This window comes from Rhinichthys klamathensis, unplaced genomic scaffold (genome assembly GCF_029890125.1).
Source record: "Rhinichthys klamathensis goyatoka isolate OS25496 unplaced genomic scaffold, OSU_Roscu_1.1 h1tg000094l_1, whole genome shotgun sequence".
In the NCBI taxonomy this organism is placed as follows: domain Eukaryota; kingdom Metazoa; phylum Chordata; class Actinopteri; order Cypriniformes; family Leuciscidae; genus Rhinichthys; species Rhinichthys klamathensis.
This window is the reverse complement of record NW_026606633.1, coordinates 582,391-606,661: the sequence shown is the minus strand read 5'-3', so window position 1 is coordinate 606,661 and position 24,271 is coordinate 582,391. Positions and strand designations below refer to the sequence as shown.

Below are 24,271 nucleotides of genomic sequence, written 5' to 3'. Positions count from 1 at the left end.
AGGTCATTAATCTAGCCATGGACAAACACGTGTATGTCTACACTGAGGTAGGTCATTCCGTGTACCAGAGTTGGGCAAAATTTAAGAATTGGCTCCCTTTCAATGCATGAGTTGTGCATGGCCACATCCAATTGGAATTTGAATTGATAGGACAAGAAGTGCCTGGATTAATTGTGCCTGTTTTCCTTGAAAGACATATTTTTTTCAACTAATTAGACATATTTCTCTACTAAACTAAATACAAGTAATTAGAAAGTACTGTCTCAGCAATTAACACAGCCATCAAAACAATTTAATCTTACCAATCAGGTCTCAAATACACTGAACAAAATTATAAATGCAACACTTTTGTTTTTGCCCCCATTTTTCATGAGATGAACTCAAAGATCTAAGACTTTTTCTATGTACACAAAAGGCTTATTTCTCTCAAATATTGTTCACAAATCTGTCTAAATCTGTGTTAGTGAGCACTTCTCCTTTGCAGAGATAATCCATCCACCTCACAGGTGTGGCATATCAAGATGCTGATTAGACAGCATGATTATTGCACAGGTGTGCCTTAGGCTGGCCACAATAAAAGGCCACTCAAGGTTGTTGATTGTGGCCTGTGGAATGTTGGTCCACTCCTCTTCAATGGCTGTGCGAAGTTGCTGGATATTGGCAGGACCTGGAACACGCTGTCGTATACGCCGATCCAGAGCATCCCAAACACGCTCAATGGGTGACATGTCCGGTGAGTATGCTGGCCATGCAAGAACCGGGATGTTTTCAGCTTCCAGGAATTGTGTACAGATCCTTGCCACATGGGGCTGTGCATTATCATGCTGCAACATGAGGTGATGGTCATGGATGACTGGCACAACAATGGGCCTCAGGATCTCGTCACAGTATCTCTGTGCATTCAAAATGCCATCAATAAAATGCACGTGTTCGTTGTCCATAACATACGCCTGCCCATACCATAACCCCACCGCCACAATGGGCCACTCGATCCACAACGTTGACATCAGCAAACCGCTCAGCCACACGACGCCATACACGCTGTCTGCAATCTGCCCTGTACAGTGAAAACAGACAAACAGATGCCATCGAATGTGAGCATTTGCCCACTCAAGTCTGTTACGACGATGAACTGCAGTCAGATCAAGAACCCAGTGAGGACGACGAGCATGCAGATGAGCTTCCCTGAGACGGTTTCTGACAGTTTGTGCAGAAATTCTTTGGTTATGCAAACCCATTGTTGCAGCAGCTGTCCGGGTGGCTGATCTCAGATGATCTTGGAGGTGAAGATGCTGGATGTGGAGGTCCTGGGCTGGTGTGGTTACACGTGGTCTGCGGTTGTGAGGCCGGTTGGATGTACTGCCAAATTCTCTGAAACGCCTTTGGAGACGGCTTATGGTAGAGAAATGAACATTCAATTCACGGGCAACAGCTCTGGTGGACATTCCTGCAGTCAGCATGAATGAATTTGTTTGGGATGCTCTGGATCGGCGTATACTACAGCGTGTTCCAGGTCCTGCCAATATCCAGCAACTTCGCACAGTCATTGAAGAGGAGTGGACCAACATTCCAGCAATAATCATGCCGTCTAATCAGCATCTTGATATGCCACACCTGTGAGGTGGATGGATTATCTCGCCAAAGGAGAAGTGCTCACTAACACAGATTTAGACAGATTTGTGAACAATATTTGAGATAAATAGGCCTTTTGTGTACATGGAAAAAGTCTTAGCTCTGAGTTCAGCTCATGGAAAATGGGGGCAAAAACAAAAGTGTTGCGTTTATAATTTTGTTCAGTGTTGCTATAAACACCAGAATGGTTTAAAGTAATCATTACAAAATTTGACATTTTAAATTTGGTTCCATTTTGAAAAGTGTATATATACATATACATATTATACATATACACACACACACATAAATATAATTATATTTATGTATATACTAAAATGAAGATTTTCATATAAGAAAGGTTGAAGAGGTAACCTAGTGTTTAGTGCACATGCTCCAACACATTTAGCTGTGTTGCTAATGCGGTCAGCGTGAGTTTGATTCTGGCTTTGTTGTTTTCCAATTTTCTTGGTTTCTTCTCCTATCATTTCCTGTCCTTTATTTACTATATCAGTGGAAGTGGAAAAAAGACCAAAAAACTACTAATATCATGTGTCATTTAGTAAAAGATTACTCAAGAGAGAGAAATTAGCATATATATGGCTGTGGTTCAGTTCACAGGATCCCTATGCAGTGTTCACTAGGATAGCTCACTTTTGAATTTTGAATGCTGAAGTACACTTCCCAGGGCACTCTCTGGCAATTAGAACTTAGCTTTAGTATGTGAGAAATCTTGGCTGGTTTGACTGCAGTAAGAGAGAGACTCAGGAGCGTAAAAGGACAACAGCAGCTGCCACTGAAGCCTGCAGCACGAAGAGCCTTGTTGCCGTGGCGGTTGCCAGGCATGTTGACAGGGCATGAAGAATCTCTCCGCCACAGATCATCATGACTGGGTGAAAGTGATAGCTCAGACAGGTGTGTGTGTAAGGGACACACAAAAACGTACAGCAAAACCTCTCAGCCTTAGAAATACCTTGCATGCACCCATAGGTGCCGTGACACCATTTTTCTCTCTTACACAAATACACGCTCCAGATCCTGAGACAAACCAGCTTTATTGATCCTAAAGAGGATTTTCTTCAGTTCATCAAGCCAGAGACCTGTGTCTCTATTGAGTATCTGTCTGACAAGCATGAAAGAGACATTTTGAGCCACCACAGCAGATCGTGAATGACCCAGAAAAGTTTGGTAATTCAGAAAATGTGTGGAAAACCTATTCCACCTCTGCTAGACTGAGCTTGAAAACTCAACATCTCCGTCATAGAGACAAACCGTCAGTACCGGTTAACTTAATACAAATAAGGAAGTGTTTTTAGCAGCTGGTAATATACGGTCATATGCAGAGCACTGACGGGCAGAATTTACGTCTTCCGCATGCTGGAAAGATTAACTTGAAATTGGAGGTTTCGTGATTGTGGCGGATGCAGATGTCGCGCTTCGCAATTGGCTAGACTAATACCTCTGTGTCGCTTTCTGAATTTATAACCCATGCTGGAAAGGTAGGATATTTTTTTAATGATTTCATTTGAGAGTTCACACCGTTCAGCCCCAAATTAAGGCTATCAATTTACCAGCAAACCTCCTGTAACAGTAGAGCCCCCATCAGCCACATCTGTGGTATTGCAATGCCATACACGCTTCCGTGATCCTACATACTTGTTTGATCAATTTAACACAGCTGAACTGACTCTCATCTGCCTCCTCATTAGCGTTTGTCGGCAACAGTTGCTGTGAATGGGGGAAGCTATGTTGAAAAACTATGCGCTAATTGACTACAATTAATTGCGGCTGACTAGGCGGCGTCTGCAGAATGTGGAAAAGGTGAGCAAGCGACAATAGGCAACAGTGTTTTAGCAGCGGACCGTTTCTCTTAACATTCGGCTCCGGTGGGGCGACTCATATCCTGAGCTCGCCCCCAGCTCAACAGCCCTCGTTATTTCAAACAGTCCCTTCTATTTAGTCTCATGTTAATCATCGTCAGACATTGTGGACTGTAGCGTGCACAATTATGTTGGAATTAGAAACCCTGAACTGGTGCCAGGAAGCCTTTCACCTTATTGCAGTGTTATAGTAGGCTATGAGCAGCTCTCGCTTATTGAAAATTATAGAAGAGTTAATTGAGAACACATGCAGACGTATGTAAACCTGCCAGCTGTATATTGATCTGAGAGTTTGGCTTTTTAAAAGTGTAAGCTAAGAAGCCATAAATGTCTTCACTACTATCTTTCTGTAAACACTCTGCTTGGAACCAGACGTGTTTAAAAAGTTAGCATATTTTGTTTTGGAAGCTTTTGCTGACAAGACTGGATTTGCTAGTGTAATGTTTGTGCTGATTTAGCCGGTCTTTCTCATTAAGTTTGTTGACCGAGGTAGGCTTGCTAGTTTAAAGGACAGCTCACCCCCACAATGAAAATTCTGTCATTATTTACTCATCCACATGTCATTTCATTTCAAGCTTGTTTTACTTTGTATCTATGGAACAGAGAAGTTTTCTTTTAATACAATGAAAGTCAATGGGGTCTAATGTTGTTTTGGAATTTAATGACGTCATTTCATGGTGGTTTGAGGGTGAGAAATGATGACAGGATTTTCTTTTTTGGGTGAACTATCCCTTCAAGGTAATAGTATAACCCTGTATGACTTATTTCTTCCATAGAAAACAAAATATGTAAAAAATATGAAACTGAAGCACAAGTGGTTCACATTACTCTTTTGCTATGTTGTGTGGAAAAACAGACCAAATTTTAAATCATTATTGACAAAATCTCACATGAGATTTAATGAGAGAAATAACAATGTACAATTCATGAATTAATTTAATTTCACATTAATTGGACTGAATTGATTCAAGTTCCATTAGCAGCAGTTAAAAGCTCACTGAATAACAACTTAAATTTCAGACTCTTTCTATGGACACCAACATACCAGTATCTACAACGCAACATAATCTGTTGACCAGAAATGCTGGTATTTTCAACATGGTTAACACAAAGCTGTGGTAACAGTGAGGCATGAGTACAGCAAAAGATGGGTGACATGTCGAGAACCAGAAAGAGAGAGAGGATATGCAGACAAAGAATAGCCTGCAGTGTTTCTGCAGAGAAGGGAAAGTGTGTGTGTTTGTGTGTGTGTGTGTGTGTGAGAGAGAGAGAGAGAGAGGGAGAGCAAGAGCAAAGGGAAGAGAATACAGAGAAGACCGAGATAGAAACAGAAAAGATAATGAGTAAAGTCAGTGAACCATAAGCCACTGATACACACACACAAATGCACACGCTCGCATGTAAGGCCTCGTGCTAACATGAAACACTACACACACACACACAGCATCTAACGTAGTGCAGAAACTACTGCATGAATAAGTGTTTGTTGCATAAGCACAGCTGATAAAGGCCTGTTTTTACCACACTAAACTGTTTCACCCCGCGCTAGAAGATCGGGTAATTAATAAACCTTGAGAAGGTTGCTTATTTGCTAGAAGAAAATCTATATTCCACCTGAGGTTTTTAATGACATGATCTCAACAAGAAACTGAAACCTGCTAGCATTTCATTAGCCGCCTTTCTGCTTACAGGTTGAAAAGGAGAGAGAGACTGAGAGCAATAGAGTGATACAGGGAATAAAAGAATAAGGGTACGTCCCCGGAGACAGCCAGCCAGCAGAAGATGAAAGGACGTGGCAGAGAGAGAGAGAGAGAGAGAGAGAGAGAGAGAGAGAGAGAGAGAGAGAGAGAGAGAGAGAGAGAGAGAGAGAGAGAGAGAGAGAGAGAGAGAGAGAGAGAGAGAGAGAGAAGATGTGCAAAGAGATGGAGTGCGATAAGCAACAAACATCAAACTGCTAGTGAATAGACCTGGGGAAAAAAGAGGCAAAAGCAAGGCAGTTAGTCCCTGGGCTCTGAGTCTTTTAGCACTTGGCCTATTGCCTTCTGAAGACCAACTTTAACTAGACTGCTCCACCACCATTGTTCGCATGTAATTGGAGCTTCCAGCTCAAGACGTGCTTGCTGCGCTTCAGCCTGACAGTCCGGCTGCCTTCCATTAAGCTTTAATAAGTGAATGGGGAAAAAGGGGGTTTCTGTCACCCCGTCGGGAATGACGAAAAGAAAGAAACAGTGCCTGAGACTATCTCTCCCCCTTCGTCCGCTCTCGTCTGTGTGTTTTGTTTCCCGTCACGACAAAGCGAAGTGACTACAAAAGCAACATCTATGATGGCCTCAATCTATTCATTGCATGCATGCACCATCTTCTTACTGTAAAAAAGGATGGACACATTGCAGGCGAGAGGAGAGAACGAATGAAAGGTGGCCCTCCAGACAGGCGGATGCTTTAATACGTCTCTTTCATTAAAGAGAAAGGCCGGTGTGGTTTGAGTAATATCTATCTGAGGCACCATCAGGGCTTCGCCTAGAAAAAAGCGGCGTATATACAAAGAGCGTTTGATGTGTGTTTTAGTACTGCTTGCAAACGAAATTGTGTTTTTAGAGAGTCAGGCTCTCTGTGAGTTCTCATGACCTCAGGTGCGCTTCCAACAGATAAAGTTTACGATAAGGTTAAGTTTGTTAACAATAGTTAATACACTAGCAGGGGTGTAAAGTACTTGTGTAACTGTATTTCATTACAGTATTGTTTTAGGATTTTTGACTTGACTGCAGTTGATTACTAGCGAAGAGGAACAGAATAGCAAATCAGGATGTATTTTTGTTTTATAGTTGAAACATTGAAGGCATCTTCATTCGCATACCAATCTAATCTATTAAGTATGCAAGATTAGAATTACGTATGGTACATTGAAAATATCATAACAAAGTTGCTGTGCTATATATTTATATATAAATATTATACTTCATATTTAATTAAACATGCATAAATGTAATTGTAAATATGCATGAATGTAAATGTAAATCTTAATTCAATTTGTCAGTTAAATATGTATATTAAAATGATTTTAAAAAATGCTTTTAATCGTTTGTTCATGATACCTAGTGGATTAATGTTGATTACCTTATACTAGTAATGTGTTACTGGCACATTTGAATTTTCGTTCTTTTCTGCTCCAGAGTTTGTTTGAAAAGTTCACAAAGTGTGTCGCACAGAGAAGTCTTCAAGCACTCAAACATAACTTCATCTTCTACCCCGTTGCCTTATGCCACTGAAAGTAAACACCACAATGCATGAACATAAACAACTTAGAAAATAGCATCATCCCAGCATCCCACCCCGCTCACCACATCCTTTCAGGACCCCGTTCCTGATGTATGATGGGGCCCTCGTGAATGACAAGTGGGCTGCAACAGCATAAACAAGAACTGTTTTAGGCAGTGGTTCGTGACAAGAACCGCCCCATGCCAATGATGTTTATCCAACTTCTAGAGGGCAATGCAGCCACACACCGGCAGTGGCAGCCAAAAATTTAATCATAAAGATGACAAAAACAAAAACCAATAGTTTACTGCTCTTTAGACAGCAGTTAGCTTGCTGGGAAAAGATACACACACCTGGTATCTGTCTGCGATAGAATAAATATAATGCCCCCACACCATAAACAAAATAGACAGAGCGGTAGCAGGGCAGAGACAGAGATAAACACAAATGGAGGGAGGGTAGAAAGAGACTGTGCGAGAGAAAGAGAGAGAGAGAAAGTACAGACACTGACTCAGCATCCACATGAATGCATTGATTGATTTGAAGTGTCATTTCGGTAATGTGGTCTGTCTCTCCAAAATGAATACTGTGAAGTAAACATGTATATCACCAGAACATTGATAGGCACTCTGTCACAACATCTCCCAATGAAATGACCGACATGGTACATGTTGTACAGTTCCTTTCCCTGATGCCCAACTGCGGCTAATGTATCTTTTAATTCGGCGGACTCTTTGTACACGCAAACACCCACATTGAGGCAGCTATTATGAGCTAATTATCGTAGCAACATTTTTATTGATTGTGCCTCTCTCCTCTCTTCTCATTTTATTTGAGTTCTTAAACAAACAGCTGTAAGTGCTAATTAAGGCTGTTTATTTTCACCAATGTGAAATGCTTACCATTAATCTCTATTGTGATAAATTTGCCAGTTAAATTAATTTGTTTCAAGAGCGTTTCATCTGCTGAGCCATTTTATGATGTTGGTTCTTACTGTTGTGAGTCACTGTAAGAAATCTCTTAGTTTTCTCAAATTAATAAGAAATTGCCTATAGATTTACATGTTTGGTAGTTGAACAAAAACATTCCATGAACCTTATTTTTTCAACAACATTTATTTTTTATTTATTTTATTTTTTTGCACCCTAAACTTGAAGGGATGGTTTTTGTAATTTTGGCTCACTTGCAGTTTTATCTATAACAGTCCATGGTGTTTGAGCTCCATAGAACAAAAAAACCTAACCGATATTTTCCTAATTGATCTGCTGCAGCACTATTTTTATGCTTTACCTTTTTTCTCATCATCAATAATTAATTGGTGCTCTTCTGAGAACTTAAGTCATCTGTCATTTCAGAAGTGAATGGTATCCATTGCTCTCATGATCCCTCTTTACTCCAGATCAATCACACCCAGGGCACTTTTGAATCTGTAAATACAGCTTAAAAGTTTCAATAATTGTCAGAATTATTCAGTGTTAGACGTTTTTGAGAGTTAATGTTCCAAAACACGTAATTGATGATAGATGCTTTCAATCAGGAAGACTGTTATTACAGCAGTTAAAATGAACATCCACTTTAGGTAGTGGATTAGTCTGCTATTTTCCTTCATTCGTGCATTCATTTCTTTTTCTTTTGTTTTGCTGGAAAAAAAATTAACTGAAGGTAATTTAATTTTGTGATTCATTGTTAGGTATGAATGTGTTTTATGCTCACTTCTGTTATTCTTTCCATGTGTTCAGGTCTTCTGCAGGAGAGTTTCATCGAGGAACCAGATGGCTTGGTGTCCGTGAACCTGCTGGTCGTGTCTGCAGTTTCAGCTTTTGCCACCGGGGCGGCGCTGTCGGGTCTGATGGTGTGTTGGATAATGAGCCTCAAGCACCGCCAACGTTCCAGAGCCGGTGAATCTGGTTTGGGGAGTCGGCGCAAGGGTGACAAGGAGCAAAGCGTGCTTGGACGCGGTCGCAGCGGTTCCGTGATCAGCGTGACTCGTATCAGCGGCAGCGAACGACCCCGCTCGCAGGTTGAGAATCTGTTCACCAACGGCTGGCCAAAATCTGGAGATATTGACCCAGGACTTCCCACTCCAGAACAGACGCCTCTGCAGCAGAAACGTCCAACTCCAAACGTTCATCTCACAGACTGTGATTGGGACCAGAGCCATACTTTCCTGGCCCAGACAGGGACACCCTGCACGACGAACTCTGCGGTCATTTACCTGAGCTCCAAATACTTGCAGGGTGGGCGGCAGGAGGGATCGGGCGATGTTCCCCCGCATTCGGAGCGGCAGCGGTACCTTATCCTCTCCCACCCTGCGAATCAGCGGGATCAGGGCGGGCAACCAACCGCCCCGCCTACCCGCAACTCTACCGGTGAATACAACTATCCGACGACACCTCAAGACTCCCCTGACCGCAGGAGGGTGGTGTCGGCTCCTACCACGACCACGCAGACGGACTATGGTGAACATCTGCGATGGTCCCGCGACGGGCTCAACTTCAATAGCAACAACGCGACTCCTTCTGGCCACCACCCGTATCCGATACAGCCGCGTACTAATGCAGCATTAGTACGGCCAGGTCACCATACTCAGCGGGGGCTCAATGAGCTACAGGACTACAGCCACCTGCTGGTGAAAAGTGTAAGTGAGCGCAACCCTAATGGCCAATGAGTGGTCCAGGCCGTTCACACCCTTCAGAGTCCCATCACCCCCAAGACTCAGACTCCTTCTGTAATCCTGCCCTTCCTGTCCTCTCTCACTGCCATCCAGTGTCTTTCAAGTCCCCCACCAGTGGCTCTAGAACTACAGAGTGAGAGAATAAGAGCGTTGATGGTGTTAAAGCTGCTGTCCTCCCCAGCCTGAGGGTTGACGCCACTTAGCACGTTTGCGGCTTCTATCACGCCCTGTCTAATGAAACGGAAGGATCGCTTGGGAATAACGGATGTGATGGGTGATGGGAGGTGAAACACATAATCATAATCCTGCGAATGGGTATGTTGACTGTTTAGCATACCGAAGCGGTCGCGGATTGTCTCTCTGTAATCTCACGCCCTGTAAACCATTCAATGGAAGTGATCCGTTTCGTTTTCACCTCTTTCTTGCTTTACGTTTGAGCCTGTGGATGCTTCTTTTGTGTGCGTCCCGGGCCTTTGCAGACAAGCTCAAACTTCCTTTTGTCTGTTTGCGTGTGTGTATGTGAGCCGCGCCAAAATGTGCTTGTCGACCAGACTTGATGTGAACGCAAAATTCACTGTAGTTTCGTAAGTGATCTGATGTCAAATGACTGACAACCCCTCCCTCCCTTACCTATTAAGTGTCAGAAAGCAATCAAGAAAACTGCCATGTGACTTTATCGAAAGATTGTGTGCTGGAATATCAGATGTAAATGGGTGATGGAGAAGAGCATTCGCCAAAAATCATGGATTAATCTACCCATGCTTTCTGGAAGGAGCAGGGAAGCACTGTGGAAATGACTTTATATTGCGTACAGGGGCATATGTTGGCTTGACCCATTTATTTTGTGGTTTATCTTCAAAACCAAGATAAATGCGTTTTTTATCCCCTACACATGTTAGAATTAGAGCAGAGCATTTGCAACACTTTCTCTTTCTTTTACTCGGCCTGGCTTCGTTCTCTGCAGTCCATTGAGTCAAATGTGAGCTCGGTTGTCTGGGCTGGGCCGGGCCACTAGGGAGCTGCATTCTGAGTGTCTCACTGACACTGGGTTTCTTTGTGCGGCCCAGTCAGACAAGACCATCCCGACAACAAATAGCCGTTAAGAGTCATGGCCTAGCCATCAGCCAAGCCCAGGAGAATGTCAATGAGGAGCCAGACAGATCGGGTCCCCCCTCACTGCCAGCCTTCACAAGCCACACAGAATCAGATGAATACAATGTTACATTTAGATGGAAAGCAAAAAAATTCAAACCCACTGGGCTCCCGGTGGCACTGTGCCCACTTCAGCCATTGTTCAGTTTCCTCTGGCTCTCTTTGGATTTCTGTTTGTTTGTTTCAGGGTTGTAAACCCCACGAGAGGCATGAAAGAAATAGTGTACTATTCAATTCATTCACCTCTCAGTAAACGACGTTATCTCTGCTTTCTTCCCGTGGGGCACCAGTAATTCACCTAGCATTAACTGAGTGTGTCCACTAGAGGGCAGTAATGCGCATTACAGGATTTTTCTACTCAGTGCTCAATGGACCCTTTTCACAGTGTGAGTCGAGATGAGTAATTAAGAGTAACATAAGAATTTTTTTTTTCAGACACATTCAATTGGTCAAAAGTGACACTAAAGACATTTCGAACAAGAGCTGTTCTTTTGAATTTCACAAAAATATCAAGCAGCACAACTGTTTTCAACATTGATAATAAGAAATGTTTCTTGAGCACCAAATCAGCTTATTTGAATTGTTTCTAAAATATCATGTGACACTGAAGACGAGTAGTGGCTACTTAAAATTCAGCTGTGCTATACCAGGTATAAATTACTTTTTTCTTTTTTTCTTTTTAAATGCTAATACTATTTCACAATATTGTACTGTATTTTTTATCAAACAAATGAAGCCTAAATCAGCATAAGAATGATTTTTTTAAAAATCATTAAAAAAATCTTACTGGCCCCAAACTTTTAAACAGTAGTATATTACACTATACTTTGCGTTTTATTTACCTGGCATTAAACCCTGTTGCTATGGGGTTTCAAATACGTGTTTTGAAGGAGTGCGGGTCAATTCGACATCTTTCTGACTGCTGTTATCTATCCCCTTTAATTTTCTTTGAGAAAGTCATGTAAACCGTTGAAACAAATAGTAATGGAAAAATTTGCTTTGGTCTCACATGCACTTCCCTATAAGACTACCCTGCTATTGTTTACGTACCAAACCCAAAAATGTGAAAATGGTCCATGAGAGAGTTTGACACGAATTGTCTGATGGTCCCATAATCAACAAGACTTCAGCACTAAGTGTATGTTGGTTTAAAAACAGGCCGTGTTCCAAATGAAAACACTGGTGAGTCGCTGATAGAGAGAGAATATATGAGCACAGGGTAGGAGTGCGTTCTTTTCAATGTGGATTGATGAAACCGCTGAAGCTGAACATTAAAGCCATTATTGAAGTGCATAATTTATGGGTTTTAAGTGCCAATGCATGACTGAGTTCCAAACTGTATAATTATTTTACACAATCAACATTATTGATGCAGTTTTTTAATTGATGCTGTCACCAGCTCTGTTCGTTTTCAAACTTTTCCACCCTCCCTCACACAGACTACATGCTGAAAAAAGGTCTGCCCACCCATGCACGCTCTCGCCCTGCTTCCCTCTCTCGGCTTTTCACTCTGTTGCACCATTAGGCGAAACATGCGTGATTACTCTAAGTCTGTCTTAGCCCTAGAGATGATCGTGAGAGACGTGCAGATATGCAGCCACCCACTTGCTTACTCGCAGCCAGGTTTTACAAAGCAATCGCCTGAGATATGGGCAGCAAAACTCAAGCAGCGAATCATCTTCCCGACCGCATCATCCCATATAAGTAACAAACCAGAAACTAGCAGCAAGCGCAGGTCAAAGTTATTGTGAAACCCTGTATGCAATCGCTAAACACAGTCTGGGTTAATTCGCACAAGATTTTGAGGCGGTGAAATGGAGTTAATTTGCTGTGGAGCTCTATAAAATGCTTTGCCGGGGAAAAGAAAATAAACGAGGGTTGTTTCACTGTTTCCGATGTCGTAATTCTCTCAAGCAAGAAATGGAGTCGGCCATAAACACTCTGCTATGGATTTGTTTGGACAGAAATATATCTAGCTATGTTTTAGAAAGCTCCCTACTCTCAATTTTCCAATTAAAATGCTGCCTATGAACAGTGAGGACAGTGCGCTCCAGGCTTTCTCATTGTCTGGGCTGTTTCTTTCTCCGCTTTGTCTTTTAAAGCCCTGAGATTTTTTTTTTTTTTGACAGCCCCCCAGCCACAAACTGCCACAGCTAATGGGCCACCCGACGAAATGCGCAAACACAAAGAAAGAAATGGTTTGTTTAGAAATGACATGCTTTCAGTTTGCAAAACCTGACATCTGACAAGCACAAACAGAGTTTGAAATTTTTTTTTGTAAAGTTGTAGAGAATATATTAGCCAGTACTGATATCTTCATTTTTATATTTGTTTATTTGTTTGTTTTGTGGTAATGTTTTAGGTTGGTTTATTGAGTTCATGAAAGTGATTTGATTTGCTTTCTGGTGTGTGAATTTTTTTCAACAATGACAATGATTATTCTTCGACTGTGACCTGAATTTCAGTGTTTGATCCTGGTTCATGAACTGTGCAAAGCCTTTTCTCAGAAAAAAAAAATGGATGGGAGATGTTTCTCCTGAATGAAAGAGGAAAAACACTTTTGCAAAAGAGCCAAGTCTTCTGTTAACTGTGATGGACTTCTGATTTGTCTCGCACCGGAGGCTGTTCGTGTTACTGGGTTCATTGTCATTAAATGACAAGCCGTGTCCCCTTCAGTGTACATAATGGTTTCAGTGCTTAAATGTAATTTAAGTGAACTATCTGCATGAACACAGCCTCGGTCTGGGGAAAACAGAGGTAGTGTGTACTTCAACACGACATGCTACTGTGTGCCCTATTAATGTCCACCAATCAGATTGTCACATGCATGCTTCCCAAATCAACAATACAAATGCACACACACACACACACAAGATCACAAACACATGGACAGTGTGGTTCAAAAGTCTAAAAAGATTCTATTTAGCTTTTTTTTATTTAATAGAATGTTTTTCATTACAAATTATATTATCAGCATAACAAGTTAAGAGAAAAGATGAATTGAGAAATTAATTTCAGAATGTCTAGTATTCGGTTTGTCCCTCTTTTGCTTTAATGACAGCAGCACTCGAGCTGCATGTAGTTTACGTAAAACCTGATGATCGTGTTCTCCAGCATGATTTGAGATTATCCAAAGAGCATCTTGTGGCTTTTTTTTTTTTTTTTTTTTTTTTTTTGTCTGTTCAGAATCACATGAAAAATGTCACAAATTGGTTTTGTTTTTTTTCATCAGTGAACTGGAAAGTGCTAAATCTTGAATATATCATATTCTTGTTATGCTGTAAAGTTTCAAATTTTCTCAAAAAACCAAACCTTGTTTATTTTCAGGTGTAAATGATATTTTAAATCCCAAATTTTCAATGTGGTCTCAGACTTTTGGACTCCGCTGTACTTTAACACACATGCGCGCACACATCTACATTTAAAAACTTGTCCTCAGTTCTGGCTGTCATTGAGCATGGAGACTGTGCTCTGTTATCATTTCCTGTTCTAATAAACCATCAAGAACCTAACTGGTGTTTGCTTTTTCCTACATTTTTCTGGCGCACTGCATATTAAATGCATTTTTGCATGTACTTTGTGCCGCACTTAAGCAGGTTTCAGGGGAACTTGGATATATTTTTTTAAAAATTACATTAGATAAACATCTTATTATTCTTAAATATCTTAAAGGAGCTATATGTAAGAATTGTCATGTATTAATCGCTTTTTTATTGCCAATGTGTGAACAGCTTGTAACGAAACTTTAAAAAATGAGACCTTCCCACAACGGTTGTCTATGAAAGACGTTTTTGCCGGGAAAATCAAAAGGATGTGACATTTACACAAACTCCCAAGATTCTCTCTTCCATTCTGGCACATGAAACAAATGCTTATACAATGTTAAGGATAATGCCTAAATAACTATTCTGTATTTTAATGTCAATAAAATAAAGGGATTCATTCAAACTGTAGTCTCACCACATAGAAAGATCTATAGACTATAGTCTCAAACATAGACCTACTTTATAATTAAACTATCATATCAGTGTAATTTTAATTACCTCATTACTGTCATTTTTGTTGACTCTTTGAATTATTGATGCCTGAGAGAGGTGATTCGGGGACTCTAGCCGAATACATTGACTATGCCTTGTTGTTATGTGGCTCATCACTTTCTGGGGGAATTGTGGACGAGTCTAGTCACGTCATGGCTGAGTCCTGTGCTTCCAAGTCCTGTGGTTTCAAGTCCAGTAGTCTTTGAGGTCCTGCATCCATCAGCAGCGCATACACTTCCCCCAAGGCAGTGGCAACCGCTACAGCTCCTCCAGAGGCGGTGGCGCCTCATTGTACCCCATGTGATGACCACGGAGGCCGTCCCTCATGTTATGACCATCAAGTCTGTTCACTGACTTGCCACACCCTATTTCACGGCCAGGAGGACTGTCCAGGCCTGAGTTCCACCATGGCCCCCTGATTCCCAGAGGTCATCTCTGCTGTCACATCCGCCTTGGTGGCCCCCATCACTGCTGGCTCTACCATGGCCACCTGATCCACCATGACCTCATCCACTGCTCAACGACCCACTGCTCTACGGGCCCGCCTCTGATCCACGGTCCGGCCCACCACTGCTCCACGGCCCAGGCCATGATCCATTTTCTGTTCTCCTTCACGGACCTGGCCCGCCAACCCTCCAATCTGACCATCTTTACTCCTTCACCCTTCTGGACTTTTTGTGTTGTTTTGGGGTTTTGGGTGGCTGTACTGTTTGCATGTCGGGAGCCACCCTTTGAGGGAGGATTTGTATCGTCTGTTTTGGGTTTTGTTTCATGTTAACTGTCATGTCTTATTGCGTAGTCATGGTTGCATTTGCTTCCTGTTTGTCATGTGATTTCCTTGCCCTCATGTGATCCCCCTGTTTGTATCATGTTTGTTTTGGTCATGTGTTTCTCAGTTCTGTTTTCTCATTGGTCTATTGATCCATTATGTTCAGGTGTTTCTTGTTAGTCTTTGTGTATAAATAGCCATATGTAACTATTGTCTCTTGTCTAGTTTTGTTCTTTGTAATCTGCTTGGTGAGTTTGTTTAGACGTCCATGTTTCAAGTCAGGTCTGTTTTGCTCATCAGGTTTATTTTGTTTAGTTGAAAAACTGCATATGGGTTCTCACTTCAACTTGCCTTCAGTGGACGTTTGTGACAGTAACTTTACATAACCTTTTTAGTTTGCTTAAACTGATACACAAGTAGACACACTCAGGACGTTTTGTCACTATTTTATATCAACGCTCAGCTTAATTTAAAATATAAGCTTATTGAACTTGGATCCCCCCCCCAAAAAAATATATATATATTTTAGCTTACAGAAATTGTATTATGTTTGACAAACTTGATTTTCTTTTTTCTTTTTTCATAAGTTGGCTATACTCAGTCCTCAAGCTGGGTTGCCTCCAGTTTTTGAGTTTTCTAAAATTCTGATTTTCTTATGTGTATCCATTTCTCATTGTTCAGATTGTTCTATTAAAGGGTTAGCTCACCCAAAAATGAAAATTGTAATTAATTACTCGCCTTAATTTTGTTCCAAACCTGTAAGACCTGCATTCAGCTTCTGAACACATATGAAGATATTTTTGATGAGCTTTCACGATGCATAGTGATGCTGACGCAGGAGCCACTGGGCAGCCATTCTGACAGAACCTGAAGCGCTGCACTGTTTACAACGTGAACAGCATCAGAGACTGACACAGAAAAGAAGAAAATGGAACTGAGTAATTAATGACAGAAATTACATTTTTGTGTGAATTAATCCTTATATAAAACACAATAACTATTCTGAGATCCGTACTCGTAATCTCAGTGGTTCTTTATGCAGCTTGTGCTCTCTTTTGCTATTACACCGCAAGGGTAATTTGTGGTCTACAGATAACATAAGCATTTATTGTAGACATGAGCTTGAAAAAATGCCAACCGATCTTGTAATGAATCTGAGCCACAAGTTCTCCATCTTGTTTTCCAGCCCTGAAGGTCTCTGAATATTTATTTCTGCAGCATTTGCCAGTCAAATTCATGTACCCTCAACGCTGTTTGACATGGAAGTGGAATTTTAACAAGCTCACCTGGAGCCTCAAGTAAAAAAGGAAGGACAGAAAACCACACCAACAAAAAGATTTATTAGAGAGGCAATGTGTTTGGGATTAAACCACTTGTATAACCACACGAATCAGAAACAAGCTTAGCAACAGATCATGGTCATCCATTAAACTACTAAATATCTTTGTAAATAGCAAAAAGTAGGTCATCTTGAATAAATATATTTATATTATATATTTAATATGAAAAGTGCGCATATTACATGCGTAATGTCAATTGATGATTTATATTTACTGTATCCAACGGTATTATCATGCATCCCGTTCTCTTGGGGGAAAAAAGAGTGCTGCAGACACAACATATATCCACACGGGGGCAGTGCTATCCATCTCACAGCTATAATAGCCCAACAGTCTGAGACCACATTATCTGGATTCAAAATCTAATTGAAACTTGAAACAAAGAAACATGACCAAACCGTAAATCTGTCACATTGATCGTGTCATAGGCTATTGATTTTCAGTTCAACAAAATTTCGCTTGTGGCCACAGATTTGAGGTGCTTTGAATAAATCTTGTGATAAAAAGTGATCAAAAGTATTGCTGCTAATGTTATATATAGGCCTATATATAAATGCATCTCGTCAATCACAACATGTGCCACTTAAAGGGATAGTTCACCCCAAAATGAAAATGCTGTGACTCGCCCTGATGATCTTTTGGATGAAACTGAGAGCTTTCTGTCCCCATAGACAGAGCATATGCAAAGTTGTCAGTTCTGACACTTTGACGCTTAAAGAGATCGTAAAACCAATCCATATGAATCGAGCGGTTTAGTCCCATTTTTCTGAAGAGACACGATCGATTGATATGATGACCAGATTGAATTTGGGCTTTTATTCACATATAAACATTGATAAGCAAACATAAACAGAAGCTCAAACAAAACTGCTTATATGAACAGCATCTACGCTAAATATTTTCCATGTGCTTTTCTGTTTTTATCTCGGGATGCCCATTCTGATGTAACTGAGTACGTCAGCTCCAGTTTGGATCCAGCCTCTTATGAAGACATCAGATGACCCAACACCTGTGAAGAGACGACTCAAACTCCTGCCAGGACTTCAGATGACACAAACTGAATCAACATGCACCAATGCAAAATGTTCCATATGTTGTAATCATTGATCACAACTTGTAGTTATGACTTGAATGAGCTCATTGTTTCTAGGCCTACCGTGAATTAATACATTATTAGCTACTGCGTGATTTGTATATGTACATTTCTTAGATATAAGAGATCACTCTCAATTGTAATGTAGACACATGCATTTTTTTGTAAAGCTGCTTTGAAACAATATGTATTGTGAAAAGCGCTATACAAATAAATGTGAATTGAAATACAACAGTTTGCTAACATTCTGTTCAGGCAAATGTTGATATGTAAAGAGGAGAGCTGGTTACTTCATATAGATCATTGGGTTAGACAGTAGAGAATTACACTATGTTCATATTATCAAGAAACACAGCCCTCAAGAGTAATTCATCTATTTCAGAACCGACCAAGTGCAATAATCTGTAATCAAATGAAAGCAAATAAGTGCCATGCACAAATACACAGAGCTCCTGAAGTGGGACTCCCTATAGTCTACATGTGATTTGATTTGTTTGTCATTAAATGTATGGACTAGTCTCGTTGACATTTTTATGTGGTTATACAGAGGGTATTTAGGCTACTACTATAAACCCCAAAATTAAAAACACTCTATGACTCCTGATTGACACAGACTTTGTCAGATAATCACATTTTAGACATCAGGACGCCCACTTTTGTGTATTGAACGTACTACTAGATGGTCGAAAGGCAGTGTGTTGTCATGGATACAGAGGTCAAGGGGCAGTCGATTACAGAGATAAGAGTGGATTGTTATAGTCACATACCCTCTTCACATAAAACATTGAGCTCATTTATTTGACAAGGTATCTCTTTGTCTAAGAAGCATACTTGAAATTCTCAAGCACACACACTTGTTTAAAAAAGCATTCAGTGTGTCAGTAGCTGGTGACATGATTAGTGGTGCTTCAAAAGAAGGCCTCTGAGAAGCATTCTGACTGGCTGATTTATCTTTTACCAAGATAAATGTTAGCTCATCGGAACTACACACCCTTATATTATATTATATTATATTATATTATATTATATTATATTATATTATATTATATTATATTATATTATATTATATTGTATTATATTATATTATATTATATTAATCATATTATATTATAATTTGTTTTTTTCTTCTTAATAAATCAATTGTTTTCTTGTTTTAAATCAAGCTGCTCCTTTGTGTCAGAATTTTTATATAAGGGTGATATCCATTACTCACTAATAATTGATGTTGTTGTCATGTTATTATGTTATGTTATGTTATAATTTACTTTATGTCAGGGTGATATCCATTACTCACAATAATTGTTATGTTATGTTATAATTTACTGTTTATTTTAGGCCAAGCTCCTTATTTGTGTCAGTATTTATATAAGGGTGATATCCATTACTCACTAGGCTATAATACTGTAATTGCTGTTATGTTGTATGTTGTTATGCTATGTTATGTCAAATGTTTTGTTATGTTATAATTTACTGCTGTTTAATTTAAGTCAAGCTCCTTATTTGTGTCAGAATTCTTATGTAAGGGTGATATCCATTACTCAAGGCTCTAATAATTATGTCATGTTGTTATGTCGAATGTTATGTTACGTTATAATTTACTGTTTAATTTAAGTCAAGCTCCTTATTTGTGTCAGTACTTTTATATAAGGGTGATATCCATTACTAGTTTTATACCTGTTTCTTTGCAGCAGCTTATTGATATAACTGCTCATATGAAGCCCACCAGGTCTCCTGGTGATGTGCTCCCTTCTTCTCTGTTTAAGAAGGTACTTGATTCAATTGGCCCAAGTATTCTGTCTATTATGAATACTAGTCTGTCATCTGGTGTTGTTCCGGTTAGTTTTAAGCATGCGGTTATTGAGCCCCTTTAAAAAAAACGGCTTAGACCCCTTTGATATGAGTAGTTTTCGTCCGATTTCAAAATTGCCTTTTATTTCTAAGATACTGGAAAAAATTGTGAATGCACAACTTAATGACTTTTAATGAGAAATAACATTTTCGATAGATTCCAGTCAGGTTTTAGAGCTTGTCATAGTACAGAATCTGCTCTTCTGAGGGTCTCTAAAGATATCCTACGAGGTGTTGATTCTGGAAATCGTGTTGTTTTGCTTTTGTTAGATCTTACAGCGGCATTTGATACAGTTGATCATAACATTCTCATTGATCGTCTTAGGGATCAGGTTGGTATTCAGGGCTTAGCCCTGAAATGGTTCTCTTCCTATTTGAAGGATAGGACTTTTTCAGTCAGTTTAGGGAATTATTTTTCTTCCGTTGCCCCTCTTGTGTGTGGGGTTCCACAGGGCTCTATACTGGGGCCAATTTTATTTTCCCTCTATATGCTCCCTCTAGGTTCGATTTTTGAGAAATTTGGGATTCAGTATCATCTGTATGCAGATGATTCTCAAATTTATTTACCACTGAAATATGGCCATAATTGTGCCATTCAGTCTCTTCATGCATGTTTGGCTGAAGTTAAGTGTTGGCTTGCGAATAACTTTCTCCAATTAAACGAGGATAAGACAGAGATGATTTTATTTGGAAATAAGGGGTGTGTGGATGATGACTGCCTGGGGTTGTTTCCCGGGAAAAAACTGTCTAGCGTGAGGAACCTTGGTGTCATTTTTGACTCTGAGCTTAAATTCGATCGTCAAATCAATGCTGTCGTTAAGAATAGTTTCTTCCATCTTAGATCAATATCTAAATTGAAATCTATCCTTTATTTTGACGATATGGAGAAGGTTGTTCATGCCTTTGTGTTATCTCGTTTGGATTATTGTAATGTGTTGTATCTGGGTGTGAGTCAGGCCTCTCTCTCCCGTTTGCAGCTCGTTCAGAACTCAGCTGCCAGGCTTTTAACGGGTACTAAGAAGAGAGAGCACATTACTCCGGTGTTAATTAAACTACATTGGTTACCCATACGATACAGAGTTCAATACAAAGCGTTGTTGTATGTTTTTAAGTCTCTGCATGGCCTAGCATCTGAGTATGTTACTGATTTAATCAGCGCTGTCAATCCAGTAGATCTCTCCGCTCAAATGATCAATTGCTTCTCATGGTTCCGCGATCCCGTTTAAAATGTAAAGGGGATCGGGCTTTCTCTGTTGCAGCTCCTAGGCTCTGGAATGAGCTTCCTCTGTCTGTAAAAACTTGTCCTTCATTGGGTGTTTTTCAGAGTGCGCTTAAAACTTATCTGTTCTCTTTAGCATTTGATAATGCTTTGTAAGTTGTGTATGTCATGTTTGCATTGTTTTTATGTCTTTGTTTTTATTTAATTTTTTATACCTTCTGTACAGCACTTTGGTTCCACTTGTGGTGTTGAAAGTGCTATATAAATAAAGTTGAGTTGAGTTGAGTTGAGTACTAGGCTCTAAAAACACTGTTAAACACTAATAAAACAAAGGGAGACTGACCATTTAATCAGTGAACCTCTGGTGAGTTCTGAGATTGTCTCAATTTCACTTAATTTAACACTAATGAGTTAAATCACCCACTATCATATCTCCAGCTTAAAAGATTTCAACACAGTACTACTTAAGACCTTAAAAAATTGTTTTCCCCCCTGAAGTATTGAGGTATTATGAAATGTCACGGCTAATGAATTATTGAGACTCCCACTGTGACACAGCAGAAACAGGAGCCAAATGGTTCACTCTCAGATGTTGTTGAGGAGACAATTGGGGTCACTCTATCCTCCTTATTTTATTCGATAGATGAGGTTCTGCCAGATCTGGGCCACACGACTTTCAAGGTTTACTGTTCTGGTTACATGACAAGTCAGATCATCAGCATCAGGTTCCACCAGAAGTGTTAATACACAACCGCAATGCATCGGTGGGATTGACATATTGTTAAACTCTTTGTAGCTCACCAGGCGCGTTGCACAACCAACATCAGGGTCATGGCCCATGGGATCAATTCCCAGGAACACCTATAATCAAATGTATACTTTGCTTGCAAGCTGTAAACAAATGTCTGATGAATTAATAAAAATGTGAATTTATTGGCTTGGTAAAATTTCTCATGTAGCTAGATGAAAGTCATTACACAGTGGCAGAAAATATTGCAAAACATATTAATCATCTCAGAAAATTATATCCGCAAATTTGAAATGAAAAACGAACCCAGTGCCCTCTAGCAAATGAATATGATCTCATAAAAAGCAAGAACATGGACACAAAAGCTTTTGTTTGAAAATACATTTGATCATGAAAAAGAGTAAGACTATTAACATATTGTTTGCATCTGTGATCTTGTTTACTGCATTATGTTACATGTAAAACAAGGTGTGTCTCCTGTTCACGTACAACCTGAAGGGAGTTGAGAGGTTTCTTTGTTTGTTCTACCACCCTCCCAATCTTCGCTGACCCAGAAACCTGAGTCTCTCATTTCTGATATTGACTTGATCAGTAGTGCGGGTGGGCATCATGACACCCGCCATGTTGGCCTACTGTAGCACACATTCCAAACTAACGTTCCAATAATGTTTGAAAAATGAGATGGGGCGTTCCCTTAATGTTTTCTCTAATGTTTGCAATAACAAAAGTGTTTTAAAACTGGATGTTTTGAACATTCAGAGAACATTTAGAATGGGAACATTAGCAAAACGTTCTTAGAACATATTTTTTGTCAGCTGGGAATCCTCACAACATCTAAAGGCTGGAATACATTACAAAACTTTTCCCCAGATTTTTGCCTTGATTTACAGTCTGGGGATGTCCATCCATTCGGACCAATACACCTAAACATTAGAAAACATTTTCATTTGTCATACATGTATGTCTATGTCTCCTAGCAATGAGGTGCACATTTCTGCATGAGTTTGTGTTCGGAATGACTTTAACGTCTGGTACTGTATGATGCCGTTATTCTCTGTAACCATTTACAAAGTCAGCAAGTGAATGATGCCGGTAGCACTTTACTTTACAGTCCTGTTCCCCATGTACATATTATGTACTTATTATAGTAATTGCATTAACTACACCTGAACCAACCCCTAAACCTAACCTTAACCCATGTAGTTATATTACCCAGTACTTTCTTAAGTACACTGTAATACTGTAAAATAGTGCATTGGTTCTGATCTGAATGACCTGCCTTCTGTCACAGAGCCGTTAACAGTTCGTGTATTTCTGATCACAAGTCTTGATCACAAGACAGTCTGCAATCACAAGGTTTTTCTAAGTAAACATACAGAGCTTGCTTTGTTATCCCTGCTGCCCTCCTTTTAAAAGTCTCCAGGTTTGACCACACTCGCACAGATGCCTAAACGCCTCCTGTTGAAGTGGAAATTTTATGTGAGAATTTTCTCTTTCCAAAAAAAACACGTTTTTCAAGTCAAAGATCATAGACATGAGAATATGATTAGTGTTTTGGGTTCTTCTATGTAGCCGTTATTACAGTCCTAAAGAGCAATACTTGTTTAGTTGCATAACATACTATTTAAAGGATAGGTTGTTGTTGCTCACCCTGTCATTTCAAACAGGAATTTTCTTAACACAAAAGGAAAAGTTTAGCAGAATGTTGACACTGCTATTATCCAGTGAATGTCTAGTGAATTCTGCTAAAGGAAAAATTTAGCAGAATTTTGACACCATTTTACTAGTGACTGTCAATAGGGGGTTAGTGGGGGACCTGATAACTTTTTCCCTGCTAGCATTTTTTTTTAGTTGTCAGCCTTCGCCAGCATTTTTTGCATGAATAGGCCTATCTGATGCAGTATATACAAATAAAGAGAGCCTCTTCTTTTAAACAAAACACCTTGTTTTATTCTAGCTTCATGCATTCTTTTTTATCAACACTTGAATGTGGGTGTTTCGTTTAAAAAAATCCCTACTCTTTAAAGGGATAGTTCACCCAAAAATGAAAATTAGCCTATGATTTACTTACTCACCCTGAAGCCATCCTAGGTGTATATGACATTCTTCTTTCAGACGAATGAAATCAGAGTTATATTAAAAAATGTCCTGGCTCTTTCAAGCTTTATAATGGAAGTGAATGGGTATATTTTTTTGGAAGTCCACTGTCCATCAAAGCACATCCATCCATGATAAAAGTGCTCCACACGGCTCTGGGGGGTTAATAAAGGCCTTCTGAAGTAAGTTGAAGCGATCATGTAAGACAAATATATTTAAAACATTATCGACTGAAATAACTAGCTTCCGACAGACAGTGAAAACATAGAAATCAGGAAAATGGCGGCAATGCGTCTCCATACGATGGAAAATTTGTCAATGGCGGGGAAAGAGTTAATATCTCACCATGAAATCAAAATTGAGTCGCCAATTCTCATTTATGGAATCACTCACGTGAGATCACAGCAATACATAGTTCCCATAGACAGTAAAAGAAATGGACACAGCGACCCCATAGACTTCAACGGAGAAAAGTGAAGTCAATTAGAAGCACTCACTTCCTGATTGCCAAGCGTACTGCGCAGGCTCAAACTGAGCTTGACGAC

The 24,271-nt window shown here is 39.9% G+C and overlaps 2 protein-coding genes across 2 annotated transcripts in view; both read left to right on the top strand.

The window, feature by feature from the left end:
• sema6bb (sema domain, transmembrane domain (TM), and cytoplasmic domain, (semaphorin) 6Bb) overlaps positions 1-11,255 on the top strand; it is a 132,213-nt gene extending 120,958 nt beyond the window's left edge. The window contains exon 17 of the mRNA XM_056252320.1: positions 8,489-11,255. Within this exon, the coding sequence (XP_056108295.1) occupies positions 8,489-9,417 (929 nt within the window). The 3' untranslated portion in view covers positions 9,418-11,255. The remainder of the gene's footprint in view (positions 1-8,488) is intronic.
• The window catches only part of rgl1 (ral guanine nucleotide dissociation stimulator-like 1), a 222,516-nt gene extending 205,975 nt beyond the window's left edge, over positions 1-16,541 (top strand). Inside the window, exon 20 of the mRNA XM_056252322.1 lies at positions 16,531-16,541. The gene's annotated coding sequence lies outside the window, so the exon portion shown is untranslated. The remainder of the gene's footprint in view (positions 1-16,530) is intronic.
• The last annotated feature ends 7,730 nt before the right edge of the window (positions 16,542-24,271 follow it).